General features: G+C 40.1%; 1 protein-coding gene across 8 annotated transcripts in view; it reads left to right on the forward strand.

The window, feature by feature from the left end:
* Positions 1–5,547: 5,547 nt before the first annotated feature.
* Hnrnpd (heterogeneous nuclear ribonucleoprotein D) overlaps positions 5,548–20,000 on the forward strand; it is a 17,681-nt gene continuing 3,228 nt past the window's right edge. For 3 of the 8 annotated variants that reach the window (XR_003712220.1, XM_028773741.1, XM_028773742.1), the window contains exons 1-5: positions 5,549–6,087; positions 7,888–7,944; positions 17,126–17,294; positions 18,193–18,354; positions 19,494–19,625. Coding sequence is in view for 7 of the 8 variants with exons in the window: in XM_028773741.1 (XP_028629574.1) it covers positions 5,867–6,087; positions 7,888–7,944; positions 17,126–17,294; positions 18,193–18,354; positions 19,494–19,625 (741 nt within the window). In the remaining variant the exon portion in view is untranslated. Of the gene's footprint in view, positions 6,088–7,887; positions 7,945–12,601; positions 13,530–14,061; positions 14,123–17,125; positions 17,295–18,192; positions 18,355–19,493; positions 19,626–20,000 lie in introns of those variants that run through there. The other 5 variants (XM_028773745.1, XM_028773746.1, XM_028773744.1 and 2 more) reach the window with 4 other exon arrangements.

A 20,000-nucleotide genomic window follows, 5' to 3' on the forward strand; every position in this document is an offset into this window, starting at 1 on the left:
CCTCCTCCTCCTCCTCCTCCTCCTCCTCCTCCTCTTCTTCTTCTTCTTCTTCTTCTTCTTCTTCTTCTTCTTCTTCCAAATAGGGTGTCATTATGTAGCTGTGGCTGCCTGGAACTCACAATGTAGATAAGGGTAGTCTTTAATTCACAGAAATCGACTTGCTCTCTGCCTCACAAGTGTATGCTACCAGGCCTAGCTTAAGTCTCATTTTTAATGTCATTAAAATGTGCTTTTCTGTGCAGATGATACCACTGAGAAAAAGTAATAGTCATAGGTAAACAGCATTGCTTTTTGTAGATTTGTCTCGACAGAAGACATCATAACTCTTTAATTCACCGTCCTGATGAGTCACACAACATGAGGAACTGTATTAAAGGGTAACAGCATCAGGAAGGCTGCTCTAGGGTCTACTGGTGTCTTAGTTAGGGTTTTACTGCTGTGAACAGACACCATGACCAAAGCAACTCTTATAAGGACAACATTTAATTGGGGCTGGCTTACAGGTTCAGAGGTTCAGTCCATTATCATCAAGGTGGGAACATGGCAGCATCCAGGCAGGCATGGTGTAGGAGGAGCTGAGAGTTCTACATCTTCATCTGAAGGCTGCTAATACTCACTTCCAGGCAGCTAGTGTGAGGGTCTTAAGCCCATGTGCAAAGTGACACACCTACTCCAACAGGGCCACACCTAATAGTGCCACTCCCTGGGCCAAGCACATAGAAACCATCACAACTGGTTATCTCCTTGGAGTCTCTTCTTGTTAAACTACATTCTGTGTTTTATCTTTAGCAGCTTAAGAAAAGAAGCCAGGCAGTGGTGGCGCAGGCCTTTAATCCCAGCACTTGGGAGGCAGAGGCAGGTGGATTTCTGAGTTCGAGGCCAGCCTGGTCTACAGAGTGAGCTCCAGGACAGCCAGGGTTACACAGAGAAACCCTGTCTCGAAAAACCAAAAAAAGAAAAAAAAAAGATTTATTATATATGTGTGCTTACTTGCATGTGTGTATGTGTATGAGAACATGCCTGGTACTCTTGAAGGGTGGAAGAGGGTGTCAAATCTCCTGGAACTGGAGTTACAGACAGATGTGAGCTGTCATGTGGGTGCTGGGAACTAAATCCCAGTCCTGTGAAAGAGCAATGTGTGTGAATTGATGAGCCATCTCTCCAGCCCTCACAACATCTTATTTTCTTGTCACTCCCTGAAATTACAACATTGACTTGTCATTTGTCATGCCCACTAGGATGTGAGGTCCATGTGACTAGAGACTATCTGTTTCATACATGTATATTCCCAACACCAAAAACGTACTCGTGCTGCGTCTTGCATGGTTGATGTGAGGAAATCGAACTAGAAACCACGTCAGCACTGAAGAAACTTTTACTTTCTTGGTTTTTGGTTTTGTTGTTGTTGTTGTTGTTTTTTGTTTTTTACTTGTTTTGTTTTGAGGCAAGCTATCACTCTGAAGCTTAGGCTGACCTCAAAGTCAAGGCTATCCTCCTGCCTCAGCCTCTCCATACTGGGACTGGCACGTGTGCATCCCCATATACAGCTTCTAAAAAAAATGAGATGCATTCTGAAAGTAGAAGCTGGTGACTGAGTGGGTGGGCAGAGTGAGATTAAAATGGGTGCAGGAGAAGGTTGAGATGTCAGGAGATGGAGGAAGCAGATTTATGAGCAGAAGTATTTTTTCAGATGTCTAAAACTCAGGACATCTCTGGTTTTCAAAGTGCAGGTATCACATAGATTGTTGGGTATGCTGCTTTGCAGTAACATGACTAAACTTTCTTATCATTTGAATAATTTTTTGAGTGGTACTTTTTCAATTGTGTTGAAAGGCACCCATTATTTCAGTTAAACAGGTAAGACTGATTATTGTAGGCAGATTTCATTGGTAAAATAAAACCTTACCATTAGTAGTTGATGAGCCTCTGTATCATCTGAATAGACTGAGAACTTCTTGATTACTGAGACTAATATAGAAGGCTTGTTGTCTGGAAAATGGGTAACTTTACCTAGTTTCACAAAACTAATTAAAAAAATTTTTTTGTGTGTTTTGAGGTTATAAAACAATTATATCATTTCCACCTTTCCTTTTCTCACTTCAAAGTCTACCATATAAATCCATCCATTGTTCTTTTAAATTCATGGTCTCTTTTTCTTTAATTGTTGTTACATATATGTGTGTGTGTATGTGTGTTGTGTATGTATGTGTGTATGTATGTTTGTGTATATTTGTAAATATATAAATACACCCTGTTCAGTCTATATAATGTAACTTGTATGTGTATGTTTTTAGGGCTGACCATTTGGTGTTGGATAACCAATTAGTGTGTGCTTCCCTGAGGAAGACTATTTCTTCTGATCTCAGTATTTCTTGTTACCTGTACTTTTATTTTGTGCATGTGGGTTTTTTGTCTGCATGCCCATCTGTGCACCACCTGTGTGCCTGATACCAGAAGAGGCTAAAGAGGGTGTCAGAGATCCCTGGAGACTAGAGTTAGAGAAGGTAGTGAGCTGTCTTGTGAATGCTTGGAACTGAAGCCAGGTCCTCTGCCAGAGCAGCATGTGCTCTTAAGCACTGGGCCATCTCTCCAGCAACAAAGCCAACTCTTAACAACCTGCTTTAATCCTGCTGAGGATATTCTTCAGGAGAATAAAAGGTCCATCCTGGTCACATGCTAGTTAACGTGATGAAAGGCATTGAACCTGTGTGTTTTGTGTAGCAATGGGTTCTGGCTGTTTCTTCTTGTTCCCGTTCATTGCCTCATGATGTCTGAGCAAACTGTCCATACCACCTGTAGATTGGCTTAGAAGATTAGCAAAGGGTCTCTCTATACCACCAGTAGACTGGATCTAGAAGATTAAAACTGTTTCCTTGACTGAGCTACCTTGTCCTGGAGAGTGACCCTAGTCAAAGTATTAAATCTATTTTGATTTTTGGTGATGCTGGGGTTGACCCCAGGTCCTCCAGCATGCTAAGCATTGGATCAGAACTGTTCTTACTAAGGCCTCACACAGCATCCCAGTGTTGCCTGAAACATACTTGAAGCCTCTAAAACAGAAGAAGTTTTGATGGCCCTCATATTGAGGGGTGACATTGCTTCCTTTCCAGTGGTTTGGGAAAGTAGCATCTCCAGCCACTTCTTACATATGAATGAGCTTAGAAAATACCTACCTTTTTTTTTTTCTCCTTAAGAAAGTTCATACATCAGCTGGACAGTGGTGGCGCACGCCTTTAATCCCAGCACTTGGGAGGCAGAGGCAGGCAGATTTCTGAGTTCGAGGCCAGCCCGGTCTACAGAGTGAGTTCCAGGACAGTCAGGGCTACACAGAGAAATCCTGTCTCGAAAAAAAAAAAAAAGTTCATACATCAAGAAATCTCCAGGTGTATTTATGCCAGTTCTAAAGTGAGAGGAAGAGGAGAGCCATTTGAAATCTCTAGGTGAAAAAAACCTAGTTTGTCTGAGTTTGATCATTTAAAGATTCAATGAGAAATTATTGTGTCAATATATTTGTTACATAATCTCTACCTTTATATAATATCTATTTCTATATATATGTGAAAAATAAAACTAGGATATATAGGAATGTTATTTTTGCTCTTCAAAAACTAATGGTGTCTAGATGGCTGTAATTAAGACCAGAGATAAGCCGGGCAGTGGTGGCGCACGCCTTTAATCCCAGCACTTGGGAGGCAGAGGCAGGTGGATTTCTGAGTTAGAGGCCAGCCTGGTCTACAGAGTGAGTTCCAGGATAGCAAGAAGACCAGAGATAAATGACAACAGGCCATGCAAAGGGATGATTAATTTACTATGACAGATCTGTAAAATGCCATAGATACAACCACATTGATTTCGGAAGGATGGACAGCTTAAAGTCACACAGTTGGAAAAGAAGTTCAGGTTGGAGGAAACCTCAGTGGAACAGTAGCTGAAAGCTTTCCATCCTGAACCACAGGCAGCAGGCAGCAAGGCCTGGTAGGGCCTTTGAAACCTCAAAGCATCTCTTCCAACAAAGCCACACCTCCTAATCCTACTCAAACAGTTCCATGCCACAGGAGTGGTTGGAGGCCGTTCTCATTCTAAACCACAACCAGTGTTTCTAAAAGGCAGGCTTATCGTTTGAATCCATAGGAGAAATAAAAACCTCAGGTTCATCCTAGCTGTTGCCAACCTGCAGTATTTGACTTAAGTACAAGGCCACCTTATTTGGTTAGTATTTTCGGATGGTAGAGAAAAATGTGGAATCACTTCTACTCAACCATCTTGGCGTTTGCCTTTCTGTGATTTGCTTAATGTTGAAGACATTTCCACAGTTTGATGCATATTCTTTTATTTTAAGGATTCTGTAACAAACTGTGGCGATATATCTCGTTTCAACCTTTGGGATTTTCAGATTGTGTACAATTACTAGAAATTGATTTGAAGTCCACCATGGGAAGCATTTATTTAAACTTTCTTATGTGCTTTGCTAAGGGATAATGCCAGGTTGGCCTCAACAGTCCGTCGTCCTCCTTTCTCTGGGATCACAGTTCTGGGATTACAGCGTGTACCTAATCAGCTGGGCTGAAGTCTTGTCCCTCTATTATGTCTTTTGTAAACTTTTCCAAATCCAGTTTGGAAACTGGATACTTACTAAGCAGTCAAGTGGTTGACGACAAAAAAGTATACAGAAATCCCATTTTCTGCTAAGTCTTGCAGGAAGCTGCAAAGTCCAACTCCTGAGTAGGAATTGGACTAATAGGTTTCTTAGAGCAGTTAATTTTAAAATCTGATTCACACGCCTAACGGTGTTTCATTTTTCTTTTTATAAAATCGCCACCTCAACACCACAAACCCAAACACCTCGTAAAGATGATTCATGACATTTATATGTCCTATTTAATATAAGGACTGGACCTCGAAAAAAAAAAAAAAAGGAATCCCGGTGTCGACCTTAACACACTTCCCAATCCCTCCTAACTTCAAAGAATCGCGCCGGCTTTAGGTTCTTTTAATAACGGCGGCGAAGCCTTAAGAGTTGGGAAGCAGCTCTGAGAAAAGGCAGCCTCGACCATCAAGCGGCCTTAAGAGGGCTCCGCGGCGGAATCTCAATGTCACCCGGCGCAGGCGGGGACTGCGGAGCACTGCTTACGCTCGTCCTGCCGCCCCACGCAGGCCACCAGGCCCACAGACCAGGCTCCTGAGGGCAGCCTCCGCGAAGCCGCCGCGGGGGAGGACGAACCACACCCCTCCAGGTCCGTCGCTCCAGCCCGCTGCAGCCGAGGAGCGGCCAGTGACTCCAGGAATCCGCGGAAGGGCGGGGCCAAGGGGAGGGGGGTCTCTCTAGCCGCGCCCTCGAACCAGCGCTCCTTGTTCTCGATGGTACCCGCGCGACCCTCTTGTGCACGCCACTTCCGGTTCCCTTTAAAGGCCCGCGCCGCGAGACCGAGGAGCGTGAGAGCAAGTATAAAAGGGAACGAGAGGGCGGGCCCGTGTGGGGGGGTGGGGGACTAGCGGTGGAAGGGGCGGAGGCGCAAAGGGCGCGCTCTGGAGTCACGTGACCGGGACGCGCCGTTCTTCCGTCGGCCATTTTAGGTGGTCCGCGGCGGCGCCATTAAAGCGAGGAGGAGGCAAGAGTGGCCGCCGCTGCTACTTATTCTTTTTTAGTGCAGCCGGGGAGAGTGAGAGTGCGCGCTGCGCGAGAGTGGGAGGCGAGGGGGGCAGGCCGGGGAGAGGCGCAGGAGCCTTCGCAGCCACGCGCGCGCCTTGTCTTGTGTGCCTCGCGAGGTAGAGCGGGCGCGCGGCGGCGGCGGGGATTACTTTGCTGCTAGTTTCGGTTCGCGGCGGCGGCGGGTGTCGTCTCGGCGGCGGCGGAGGCAGTAGCACTATGTCGGAGGAGCAGTTCGGAGGGGACGGGGCGGCGGCGGCGGCAACGGCGGCGGTAGGCGGCTCGGCGGGCGAGCAGGAGGGAGCCATGGTGGCGGCGGCGCAGGGGGCAGCGGCGGCGGCGGGAAGCGGCGGCGGCTCTGCGGCCGGAGGCACCGAAGGAGGCAGCGCCGAGGCAGAGGGAGCCAAGATCGACGCCAGTAAGAACGAGGAGGATGAAGGGTGAGTAAGGGGCGGCCCCGGGCAGCCGCTCGCCAGGCCCCCTCCCCCTCCCCGCCATTAGGCCTCGCTCCCGCGACTGCCCGCCCGCAGGCCCCAGTGCAGTCGCTTGCTCGGCCGCCCCTCTTGTACCTCGGGCTCCCCTGGGCCTGCATTTCCTCCTTCCCTGCCTGCTCGCCCCCTCCCCCATCACACGTTCCCACCTTTAGCAGTCACCATGCTACTCCGCGGCCCGCCCTCTTTCCTCCCTCGCCGTGGGTCTCCTCCCACTGATTTAGCCGCCAGGATTTTTTCCCGCCTGTCGGAGCTCTCCCCCCACCCCCATGTCTCCCGAATTTCTAACCTCTTAGGCTTAAAAATGCAAACGCACAGAAAAGCTTTTTACCAGGGTTACCGCGGTTGGTTGGGTGCTTCACCCCCACCCCGAGACGGTGCGATTATTTACACGCTCTTGCTTTGGGAAAGGTGTAGGCTGTCCACCTCTCTTTTCTCCCGCGTCGGCCTCAGGCCAGTGTTTTTAGCGTTTTAAATAGTTTCGTCTTAGGACTCGTTCGTTCTGTCCACTTTACGCTGTCACCACGGCACGCTCATACAGGCCCTGCGTGTGTGCTGTAGACAGACTGGGCCTGCCGATGTCCCCGGTCTGCTGGCGCGTTGGTCTGGCTCCGCGGGCTCCATTTAAGTCCTTCCTGGTCGATGGGGCCTGTACTTGACTGGGGCTCTTCTACCTCCTGCCTGCGGTTGCCCTTCCCCCATTCTGCCAACTTATTCTCTCTACGCACCCTTTTCGCGCGCCCTCAGATTCTGGGTTGCCTATTTGTACAGATTGTAGTCTTTCTTTATTTATTCTGTGCAACTAAATTTTTTACATCTCTCTCCCGCCTTTTCAGTGCCCAGCAGCCTGTTTGGTTTCTTCTCAGTCTGACCCTCTCACTATTTATTGTTCAAAGGAGTCCACTAGCCCTTTAAAATGCAATAATTCCTGTGGTGTTCAATGAATTAATTTTTTTCAGGTTTTTTTAAAATACTAACTTGCTTCCTCTAATTGAAGTAACTTTTATATCGCCACCAAAAGCTGCTTTTAATATGTTAAAATGCAGCCTTTGAGAGCTGAGTATCATACAGGAGATAAGGAAAGGGGGGCTGGATCCGGGTCCTTAGATTTTCTTGTTCCCATTACAGATTGCTGATCTTGAGTTACGGTTTCGATACTTTTTATAATGGGGCTGTGCGTATGCAATTTTTTTCACTATAACCAGGAGAACGATTTGGTGGGAAGTTTATAAAAAGGTGTCATTTAAACCCGTGATTTCCACTAGTGGTTAAGGGTATAAAATTTGTAGGGTTGTTGGGACAGTGGAGAAGTACTTGGAATATAATTTAAAAAAAAAAATCTCAGTTGAGGCTGACTCTCTGCAGTCTGCTAACGGTTGTACTGGCTCTAGTGGGGAGTTGAGGGTGGGATGGGAAGTGAATTTAATTAAATGGAACTAATATTGAATGATACGTGGCTTAAGATGAGAAGGGAATACATGTTAAATATTTGAAGAAATTAAGTTTTTTAACCTTTTGGTTTTTGCTTTCTGAAGTCTGTTCTTTGGACAGAGGCACCAAAATGGTTAACTGTGTAACTGGGGCAGGCTTTCTATTACCCTTGAGCTTTGACGTTAGAAAGTAGCCAGCTGTCTTTGTAGTTGTTTTTTGTTGAACTGAAATATAAATGAATTAGTTTTTAACCCTAACAATGTCAAAAACTAAAACTAGAATTTTGATTGGTTGCTGTACCGGTTGTTAATTCCCTAGCCATTCAAACTCCTCCCCACGACACACTGAAGCAGCGACGGCACAGCGGGAAGAATGGTAAAACTTTTAAATTTTATTTCTGTCTTATAAAGATTTCAGTAGTCATAACATGCAGAGGCTCTGTAATTTAGTTGCCCATTGAGTCCCAGGAGATTTAGACATTAATACTGTAGGATAAGTCTTGCGCCTGGGATGTAAGGCCTTTGTAGCTACCCTAAATAATCTGTGGGCAAAAATGCCATTGCGTGATATATGGTTTGTGGTAATGCATGATGAGTTGACAATTTGGCCAACCTAAACGAAATGTAATTAGTAATTTTTCTTTTAAATATGGGCAAGCAAAAGTTACTGTATTTTATTTAGTTTTTATTAGGTTGAAATATTTTTGTTTAAATTCTAAGCTTAATGCTAAATATAAAGGTTACTTGATAAAGATTGCGTGTTAAAATGTCTTGCATGTTATACTGAAGTATTCTGTCAAGTAGACAGTTCTTTAAGTATTACTATGCTTTATGCAAAGTCCTGTATTTCTTCGACAGTATAAATACTTTAAGCATTGTGTGTATAATATAGGTGGGCTAAATGTGGCTTTCCACTACAGCTCTTATCAGCTTTTTTATTTTCAGTGTGATTTGGCTGGAATGTTAATTACAGTTGGTTGACTTGTGTTCACATTTGCATGACTTCCCTTTGGAGGCTGGTAGGTTGAGTATTCTTTTTATCCCACTTCTCCCTCCTGAAATGTCAGTCTCTGTCCTTAGGATCATACTTAAATTTTCCTGGGACTGTGTCTCTACCATTGGAGATTAGAAAGCCAGTTCATTGTCTTATGTCTATACAAACCATATTCTATTTAATTATTTTGGATAACATTTAAATTTTATGTGGGTTTTTTAAAACTTCCCATCTGATATTTGTCCAGTTTTAGTTGGAGGTAAAGTAGTTTAACAGACACAAGAAAAAACAAGCGAGGGTCTGAGTGACATAATGATGAGATGAATATTCTGTTTTGGTGCCTGCTGGGCATAGAAGTTGACTAATAATGGCAAATTAAACCTTATTTGACTTCTATTTGAACCTTAGTTGTTTGTAGTAAGTTGAATTTGTTTTTACTGTTAAAAAAAGTTATCTTTGCTCCTTTGTTCAGTAGCAAATACTTGTAGATCTTTCTGGGATCAGTTTTTGGAGAAAGTTATGGAACAGTCCAGATAGATGATGGCCAGTTCTCCTCTGGCAGACTTCCTGAGGTGTAGGTTTTGCTCAAGCAGTATTGTACTTGGAAGGCACCCTTACTTTCCAGCACTTGTTTTGGAGACAGTCTCACTCACTATATTGCCCAGGCTTAGGAGGCTCTCTCCTCAGCCTAAAACGTCTCTTGGACTACAGGTGTGTGGCCACTATGCAGCCGGATCTCCTGTTGTCCCACCTCCTCTCTTTCTCTAATTTGATGTGATAAATGTTCATTTACCAACTCCGTTTTGTTGTAGATGTTAGACTTTCTGAGCAAAACACTGAAGATCTTTAAGCGTACCTTTTTGCTGTCTATACACCCATTGTTTGTTTTTCACACCAGTTTAATAATAAAGTCTCTGGAGTGGAGATGAGACCAGTCAGTAGAGTAAATGTCGTGTGGAGTTAATTTCTTAAAAACACTGGTGTGTAGCTCCTGTAGAAATGAAGTTTCATCTTGAAGTACTATTTCTGAGAAAAGGTCTCCTATATCTCTAGGCTGGCCTTGTCCTAATATTCCTGTCTCCACCTCAAGTGTTGGGGACTGTAGGTAAATGCTACTCTTTTTAGTTTTCCTGCTAAAATACTTTTTAAAGATTAATTTTTTATTTGACATTTTTTATTATGTATTATTGTTTATTCATATATAAACATGAACAGTTATTTTTAGAAAAGCAGCCTTCTTTCAAGATTAATGGGTTTGGTAACTGATTCATTACCATAGTAAAATGGCTTCCTGGGTTACCTTTAAAATTGTGTTTTGATGTTGGGTTCATCTGTGTATCAGTGCTTATGTGGAGGTCAGAAGAGGCTAGTGAGTCTGTTCTCATTCTGTAATGTGGGTCCTGGGGATTGAACTCTCGCCATCTTGGCCCCTTTACTATCTATCTACAACTTTTAAGATCCCTATTTCTTAGATATAATTAGTGGCATTGGAATTTCTCATTTTGCTTTCAGTGTGTAGTCTTTAGTGTTTCGGTTCTTTGCGGGTAGGTAGTGTCTGGTGAAATGTGCATACCATGATGTAAGGTATGGGGGACAGTGTTTGAACTTACAGAACATTGGAAACCTAGAATATACTGATTTATAGACAGTTTTACCAGATTAGTTACAATGACTCATTCCCCACCCTAACCCCCAACTCTCCAGAGTGTGGTTGAGTAGGAAGCATGGCAGTTTCATTGAGTTGTCAGTGGGGCACTTGTCAGGCTAGTATTCCAGCTGGCCCTGTTAGTGTGCAAGCTCAAGTGGCAATCTTGGAGAAATTGTTCCCTACCATTTGAGAAGGGGCTCACACATGTCTTTGCTTAAAATATTGGAGAGTATAATAGAAACCCCAATGTTTCAGGAACAGTTTGAACATTGCTTTGGGGAAAAAAAAGTACTTTTAGAGTAGTCTAGTGCCAGATTTACTGGCCTTTTTTTTTTTTTGACTTAGTAAGATTGGATTTATAGGCCAAGTTTGAGTATATGAGTGTCCGTATCCATTTCTTTTGTTAAAATTGGAAACTGAAGCCTTAAGATTTAGGAGAGGAACATTCAGTGTTTTTTCTGTCCATATTGGAGATAGATCCCAAGGCTTCTTAAGTATGTGGGCAGTGTTCTGTTCTTGAGCCGTATCCCCATCCAGGAGTACTGGGTTCCACTTGTCATCTGTAGGAGAGATGGAATATGCAGTCCGGAGATTAGACGGAATATCATCTAAAATTTCAGTACTTTGTTTTCCTAGACAGGATCTCACTTTTTAGCCAAGGCTGGTCTGAGATTCCAGACATGGAGTGCCACTTCTTAGGTACTTCTTGTACCTTCAACAAGTTTTCTTTGCATTTACTTCTGTATATTGTTTTAGTAATTTAGCCTGGGTAATCTGAGGTGTGTAAGACATACCTATAGTTAGATTGGTAGATACATGTATCTGTGTACTTCATAGTCCATTTCGCTATGACTTAAGGCCATTAGAAAAGATAACTAATCATCTTTATCCTTTAGGTGATGTTAGAAGCCATGTCTGAGAACATAAACACAGACTGACTTCCCATTTCACTTAATGGCTGTATGCTTTGAATGTGCATGTTAGCAAATGAAGTGATGTAGAACTGGTTGGTTTGATCTGACTATAGTTGTGCTTCAGTGTTACAGTAAATAGGACACTAAACTGGATGCAGGAAGCCTGGGATTTATTTCTGTTACTTCCACCACTGTGGTCTCAGATAATAAATAGAACGCGTTTTTACTTGGTTTTCTGATCTGTTCGCTGGAAACAATGCTCATCATAGGAAGACTGACTGCACTGCCTGCTTTCATATTTTGTGTGTATTTATCCAATGCCCTAATAGTTGCTACTGGCAGTGATTTACTCCTGTGGAGTAAAGGTAAGCATATTTTAGTTTCTGGAGTGTTAAACCATTATGTTCATGCTATGTCCTTGAGTATTTTATAGTGGAGAAGACTACTTCATTCCTGACATTTGTCTAATAGTGATAGCTTTAAGTATTGGATTCTATACTGAAATGTTTGTCTGCACTTGAGACTTGTCTACATTTGATACTACGTACATACATATATACATGGATCAGGAAATCCACTCTCTGTCTACTCTAGTCTTAAGAGACAGGAAAGTGTCAGCTAATATACTGAAAAAGCAACTGATGAATGTTTTCAGTGGGAATGACCAGGTTTTTGTTATATTAAAAAGTAATGTGATTTTAAAGCATTGAAAGATAGGGGTGTTAGGAATTTGGATTGGTGGTAGAACACTTTCCAGAGTCCTGGTTTAAGAAAGGTAAACATCCATTCTGTTTATTAGTGATACCTAAATTGATACCAAATAGAAAACATCTATGATTGTAAATAGCTAGTGATCTTGGTCAACCTGAACCTTAACTTAGATTAGGGGACCCCAGTCTTTAACCTTTAGGTAAGTGGGAGTTTACTTCATAATGTTGGAGTTTATTTAGAAAGTTAATATATTGGAAATACTCAGTAAAGCTATATCTAAAGCTGTCATGTTTAATTTACTAGATGTTATGCCTGCCTTTCTTTTTCTTTATATTTTTGACACAGGATCTTAATATATAGCCCTTGCTGACCTGGAATTCACTGTGTAGACCAACTGTCCTCAAGCTCCCAAAGGTTCTGCCTCCTGAAAGGAGGGAAGTCTCTAGTCTTCCTGGAAAAACTGGGAAGATGTTTTCAATCTAGTTATCTTTTTTTATGCTGGTTGATTTGGGTTTCTTTTGAAGTTTGAGATTTAATGTAAAAGAATTTAAAATCTTGCTTTGGAATATTTGCTCTTTTTATGTGTTAATCTTGAATAATAGGATTTTTAACACTTAGCTTTAAAAAGCATAATATAGAAAAAACTTATGGAGGAATTTTAATAATTTAAAATTATTAAATAATTTAATACTATTTAATTGCCTGTTTAATAATGGGCAGATAATATTGGGATGTAGATTTTGCTGATTAATTTTTTTTGATTAGCTAAACTTAATACAGTTTTAAATAGTTAAAAAGTAGTTTTCAAGTGACATAAACCACACCAGGTACAAATCTTGTTACTTTCAAGGGTTTGCCAAGTTATTTCCAAGATAGTTTTTATATACATGATATATGTATATCCCTACTGACTGACACTTGTTAAAAAGGAATGGCCTCATTCTTAGAAGTAACATGATGTTTAAAATAAACTCTGATTTCTAAGGAAAATGTTCATTAATACATGGCAAGGAGATATTCAAGTTTATAATTGTAGGATTTTAAAAGTTGAGCTTTAATGGTAGAGTACCAGAAGAATTTTGTAATTAAGTGTGCTTGAATAACATTACTGAAAAGATGCCAGTGTATAGGCCGGTATGGCTGAAAAATGTAGTAAGCTAACACTTGATATAATTTTTTATGTAAGATAGTTGAGTTATTGGAAGAGTTTAGACATTGTTTTATTTCACAATTGGGGGTGAGAGTAAAAGCCTCATAGGGAAAGCATCTTTAGATAAAATACTTACTGAGTTTGGAGTGTGATCTTGGTGATCTCCATAGTTTGGAGAAAATTAGCTTTATGTATTTGAAAGAGGATGAGGGTGTTTTCCTTTTTCTTTTTTTTTTAGACAGAGTCAAACAGCTCAGGCTATTGATCCTCCTGCTTCAGTTTCCTAAATACTAGGATTATAGTCACGGACTACCATACCCTGCTAATTAGGAATTAGTAAGGCAGTTTCCGCCAGCCATCATTGCTTGTTAGGTGTTGCCTAGTCTTGGCATGTATGTTGGGTAGGGAGAGGACTTCAGAAACTACATTTATAAAGGCATGTCCACTAGAGGAACCAAGGTGGACATGTCACAGCCACCTGACACACCGGTTCCAGGTGTACCTACAGTTACATGCATGACCCAAACAGCATACACACATGCAGGTAAGTGTGAAAGCACTGACAGTGTTCGACAGCTAATTCAATAGACTTCTGTCTTTTCTTTGGGCCATTGAAATACTTTGCTCATAAGTATGATTAAGGAATTAAACTTTAGGATGAGGCCAGCCTGGACTACAGAATAAGTTCTAGGACAGTCAAGGCTACACAGTAAAACCCTGTCTCCAAAAAAAGAAAGGAAAGAAAGAAATCAAACAGTCCGGCACGCTGATGCACATATATTATCCCAGTACTCACTGGGAAGGCTGAGGCAGGAAGATTGCTACAAGTTTTGAGACGAGGCAGGATTACATGAGACTTCAAAAAAAAATACAGTAGGGGGACAGATGACCCTTGTAGAAAGAGGTTCCTTGATTGGGATTATTGGTTCACTTACTAAGGATCACATTTAAATTAAGATTGCAGCATTAAGAATCATTTTGTTGCTATTGGAACAATTCTCTTGATAGTTTTAAATTGGCTGCTTAGAAATTTTATAGTTCTTTTGACTTACTAAAAAGTGTTTACATCTCTGCAGGAGTGAATAGCAACTTGAAAGTAAACTTCTCGTTTAAGGCTCCCTATTGGACAGACAGTAGGTATTGTGCTTTAAACAACATATGGCTGTATAAAGTAATCCAAATTAGTGTTGATATTAAGGCATCTCAGAATGAGAGGAAGTTCATGCTAGTATTCTAGAGAGCCTGTTGTAGGTACCCATTTGTTCATAAAGGTTAACGGACAATCACTAGGCTGTAAACTGAAAAAAAAAGGATAGATTTCATACTTCCTATTTAGTAAAGAGAATTACAATGTTGTGGATTTTGTAATGTGTCCGGTTTTCTGATTATCTGTTGAGATTTTTTTTTTTTTTTTTTTTTGGGTTTTTCGAGACAGGGTTTCTCTCTGTGTAGCCCTGGCTGTCCTGGAACTCACTCTGTAGACCAGGCTGGCCTCGAACTCAGAAGTCCGCCCGCCTCTGCCTCCCAAGTGCTGGGATTAAAGGCATGCGCCACCACCGCCTGGCCAGATTTTTTTAAAGCACAAGAAAAACCCAGTTCTTATATGCTACCAAAATACTGATACATTTGTCATAAGCTCAGAGGCTGTTACACTTCACAACAAGATTTGGAAAATTTACCTTGGTCTTTACAGTATGGAAGGCAGATAATTCATTATAGAACAAGTAGTGGCTTGTTGGCAAATTGAATTGCTGGCAAAACTTAAAACAAAATGTGTTTTAAAGGCTAAACAAGTGATGAGGTCTGCTTTAGTCACATAGCTAGTTTCAGAGATCGACCATCATAAAGTAGCTTAATAGAGATAAGAGATCCATAGGCTGTTAAATCGTGACTGTTGTATTGAAGGCAGGGTGTGGTTTGTAGAAGATGCTATCATTCCTTGAAGCTAATTGTGGCAGCTCCACTGGAGATGGAGGTTGGAGAATTCCCACCAATTTGAGGCAAGCTTGAGCTGTGTAGTGTAAGACCCTGTCACGGTCTTAAAACATTTCACTCAAAATAGTTGCAGATTAAAAAGAAATAGTTAGGGAAGGCAAGCAATACTTGAAGAAAAAATGTCATATATAAAAATGTTGACCAGAATACTTAATATTCTGGATAAAGGGCATTTATTAACAGAAGAGCTTTACAGTGAACAATTTTAGCTCTCTTAAGGGTGGAAAGTTTTTTTGTTTTTTACAGAGCACTTTGTTAGGTCCATTGATGATTTGTTGTCCATATCTAATATTTCAGAAAATTAATTTTCTGTCTAAAAAGAAGTTATATGACTTAAAAATAGTAGATGCCTTATTCTGTGTGTCATGTTATTATCATAAACTGAGGACATTTTCCCCTACCCATTGCTTTTATGAAGTAAAAACAAATTTTGTTTCGATGTTTGGTTCACTAGACAGACTCTTTTTGTTCTTTAGGTTTATTATTCTCTACTGTCTTATTATAATTTTAGTTTGGTTAGACTGGAATAGTTAAAATCATTCAGTTATGGGGAATTTCTGTATCACAGAGATGATTATTAGGTAGCTAAATCACAGCTGAATTTGTTTCTGTTCTAGAACTTGAAAATGGACATCTAAGAGACAATTGCTTTGTAGTCAGTGTCTTTTCGTCTTTTAAAAAAATTAGCATCTCCCTCACCTTGAAAGACTGAAGAATGTTGGCAATGAGTTTTCATTGATGAAAGTAATATTCTGGGCCTGTAGGTAAAACACTGTTTGTAGCAATGGATATTTGAATAAGGGTTGTATTTTAGGAGTTGTATTTAATTGAAAGAAATGTATGTTGAGAAGTCTTAAGTTTTCCATGGAATAAGCAGACATTTAAAATGTACATAATGGGTTTTGGTTATATTTATTAGATTATAAAATTACTAAATGGATATAAATCTTATTTTAGGACTAGATACTTTGAGGAAGTCTTAAAAATTGGGCCCTGCTCTATAATATGGTCTAGGTTGAAAACCTAACTTTAAATGGAAAGTTCAATATGCCACCTAAGAGTTTCTTTGGACTAAAAGTTAGCTTTGTTATTAGCATTAAGTTAAACTTGTAAGAATACTCAGTAACATTACAGTTAAACAGATGTGTTAGAGGTGAAGATAAATTAATGAGCATCTTATTTCCAGAATAGGCTGTAGTGGCAGCTTATTAAAAGTCTACAAAGTGAAGATGCTTCCTATGAAAAGACTTGCTTATTTATGTCTTTCTAGAGCTGAAAGTTGGTGCCTTATCTTTTCTATCCCTTTTCGTGACACACCTCCCGATTATGAAGATGAGGAAATCTTGAGCTATCGTGGTTTTATCTCTAGTGAAAATTGTAGCCCATATAGGACTAGTTTTATCAATTTACTACTACGTTTTCAGTTTGACCTTTTTAAAAAGTAAAAGGGTACAAGTTTGCTTTTATTATTACTACTGATGATAAAATAAGCAGATTAGAGAGGATTACCGCTGCTGCCAGAAACTGCTTTGGGCATTTTGCTGTATGTTGAGACTTTGTTCTCATGGCCTAAAATAAACATCTATTACTTGTTAACTGAGGTTCTACTATAAGTAAATTATCTAAGTTAGTTAATGTGATTTAGCAGGTAATTCTTTTTCACTGTTTACATGATCACTTTGGTCCTCTTCAAGGATTTCTGCACATGAAAAAGGCTAGTTGACAGTTTAGAGAACTTAGCACGTTTTCCATTTTAAATATGACTTCTGCAAGTGGGAGAACTATTAAAAGTAGAAAAGGAGTCTTAGCATAGATAGGCTGGGGCTGTAATGAAGATTTGATAGAATCTAGAAGCTAAGATTTTATCTGTAAAAACCATACTTTTATTGGGCATGCAAATATAAATATGTATATGTACAAACATATCAGTACATTGCTTCTTGCTCAGTATTGTACTTGAACAGAAGGAGCAGTGCTAAGTGGAACTTTAAACAGTAGGGTTTGGTATGTGTCTGTAATAAGGATAACATTTTATTGTATTAAACAAATGCAGTTTGAAAAGGGTATATTACTGATGTGGGTAAAATGTAAGATAGAGTTTGATTTTTCTTCTTAACATTTTAATACTGCTTTTTGTCTTTACAGGAAAATGTTTATAGGAGGCCTTAGCTGGGACACCACAAAGAAAGATCTGAAGGACTACTTTTCCAAATTTGGTGAAGTTGTAGACTGCACTCTGAAGTTAGATCCTATCACAGGGCGATCAAGGGGTTTTGGCTTTGTGCTATTTAAAGAGTCGGAGAGTGTAGATAAGGTAGTGTGTTTTATATATATATATATATATATATATATTCTGATTAATGAAACCTGGAGAGTTTGATACAGTAAACTTGTGTTACTTGTTGGTTCTCTTTCATAAGGAAGAAGAGATGCATTTTGTATATTTTTTGTTGTTTGAGACAAGGTTCTGTGTAGCTTAGGCTGGCCTCAAGCTGAACACACGGCTGAGGGTTACCTTGAGCCTTATGCCTCTACTTTCCAAGTGTTGGCACAGCAGAGGTGCTCAATACACCCTTTCTTGTCAGTATGGGTTTTGAAAGGGAGAGGTAGATGTATGGAATTATTTATTTACTGGATACTTTCCATGTGCCAGCTTTTTCCTAAATCGAAAGTGACTTTTTAAAAGGACAGATTTGTCTGGGACAGATGATAGTTTGTGGTTAATATGTATATCGTTTATGTTCAGTCCCAAGAGGATAGAGGGGGATTTTAAAAGTCTTAATTAGTATGTTATAAACAGTATGACAAGTTGGCAAAAAGGGCCCGTTTTACAATAATGTTAGACAGTTTTCCCTTTTACTCTGATTCTCAGAAGAGTAGTTCCCTCAGACAAATGTCTACAGGATGATCAACCTTTAAGTCATTATTTTGGTTCTGCACTGAGGGAAAGTAGCAACCATTGTTTACATTGTTATCAGTTAACGGTAATGGTTGCCTAGTAATCAATTCAGTTGAGGCGGTCCTTCCCCTACCTCACTTCTTAGTGCTTGAGCACTAGTTTGTTAGTTGATGTCATAGTACTCCTGTGACTTGACAGGTAATCTTAAGCCAGTTGACATAATATTGGTACATTATGGGATTATTTTTAAGTACTTTATTTCTGAACAGTAGTTAAGTTTTACATATTAAAGTGAAAAATTTAATTTCTTTAGGTCATGGATCAGAAAGAACATAAATTGAATGGGAAAGTCATTGATCCCAAAAGGGCCAAAGCCATGAAAACAAAAGAGCCTGTCAAAAAAATTTTTGTTGGTGGCCTTTCTCCAGACACACCTGAAGAAAAAATAAGAGAGTACTTTGGTGGTTTTGGTGAGGTATGTTATGTTTTGATGTAATTTCTGTCAAAATTAATGTGGGATCTCACATTAAGTGGATTTGGCCATCTGTTTTTTTCAGAGTTGTGAAATGCTTATGTTTTGGTAATAAGAATATTGATAGGAGCAGATCTGAAGATTGGGTAATATAGTTTTCTTATTTTTTTGAGCATCTATATATAAAGTAACAAATACAAAGATGAAATAAACAACCCCAAAGTAGGGTCTTGTTAGGTAATGTAGGCTGTCTTTGAACTTCTCTTTTTCTCATTGAACTCTGGACTTAAGTTGTCTTCCTGCTTCTGTCATGCATAGACGGCAGGAATGACCCATTGTGTCTGAGTTGGACAGCAGTCTTACCTCAGAATTTAGTGGAAGGAGGAGAACAGGCAGGCAGTATGAGGAGGAAGTCAAGATTGACTTTCTGAATATGGAAGGAGACACTTAAGAATAAGGAAGTAATAAGGACAGACTAGTATAGCATTTTGCCAACTCAAAAATGTGTAAGTACACTTTAATGAGACTATAGACATAGTGACATAGTGAGCTACCAGTTCCTATCATGAATTAATAATTAAATCTAAGCTGAGGTATATGTGACCTTGTTCTCCAAGGATGGTATGCTGGCATCTCTTACTTGATTCAAATAAGAAAACATGCTTTTGTGCTAGGACTTAGAATGCTTAATACTTATACTATACACAAAAATCCAGGTATATACAGTTTCTTGTGTAGTTATAGGAACAAGCAAAAGTTGGATTGCTACTGCCTTCCTGTTTGGCAGCAGCCATTTAAGGCTGGAGGTGTAGCTTCTCCCTGGAGTTAGCCACAAAGTCTTCAGTTTGCAGAACTGTTGCTAGATTACATCTTTATTCTCAATTGCAGATTCTGGCTTGTTTCTCTTAAAATGAATGTTGTTTCTTTTTTTGTGGCACTCTGGGTTTGTAAGTGTGAGGCCTTAGGGAAGTTGGAGGTTTTAATTGAAGAATATCCTTATAATATTAGAAAAATAGGGAGACAGCAGAATATAGCTTAAGAATTAAATGCATTTTCTTTGTGCCACCTTCTCCACACTATGTAAGTGATTAGCGACAATAGAACACAAACTGGAATACTAAGTCTTTGTTTTTTGCCATCAGGTTGAATCCATAGAGCTCCCTATGGACAACAAGACCAATAAGAGGCGTGGGTTCTGTTTTATTACCTTTAAGGAAGAGGAACCAGTGAAGAAAATAATGGAAAAGAAATACCACAATGTTGGTCTTAGTAAAGTAAGTTAAAAGTATCCATTGAGTGACTTAGAAAAAACCTGCTACAGTATAATGCTTGGTTTTAGGATCTGGGATGCTTAAGGTCTTACTTGATTTTTACTTGCTGGTTCATGGGTGAACTTTCTGAGCAGCAGGGATTTATTCATTATAATATTTTTTTATTTTGTATTTTTGAGACAGGGTTTCTCTGTGTAGCTCTGGCTGTTCTGGAACTTGCTCTGTAGACTAGGGTGGCCTCGAACTCAGAGAGCCACCTGCCTCTGTGTCTCAAGTGCTAAGATTAAAAGTGTGCATCACCACTAGCATTAACATGTATTTTTATATAAGCTTATCAAATACTTTTTTAGGACCTATCATAACAAGTTACTAGGTCTT

The sequence above is a fragment of the Grammomys surdaster genome, unplaced genomic scaffold, assembly GCF_004785775.1.
Source record: "Grammomys surdaster isolate TR1022 unplaced genomic scaffold, NIH_TR_1.0 233, whole genome shotgun sequence".
Lineage (NCBI taxonomy): Eukaryota > Metazoa > Chordata > Mammalia > Rodentia > Muridae > Grammomys > Grammomys surdaster.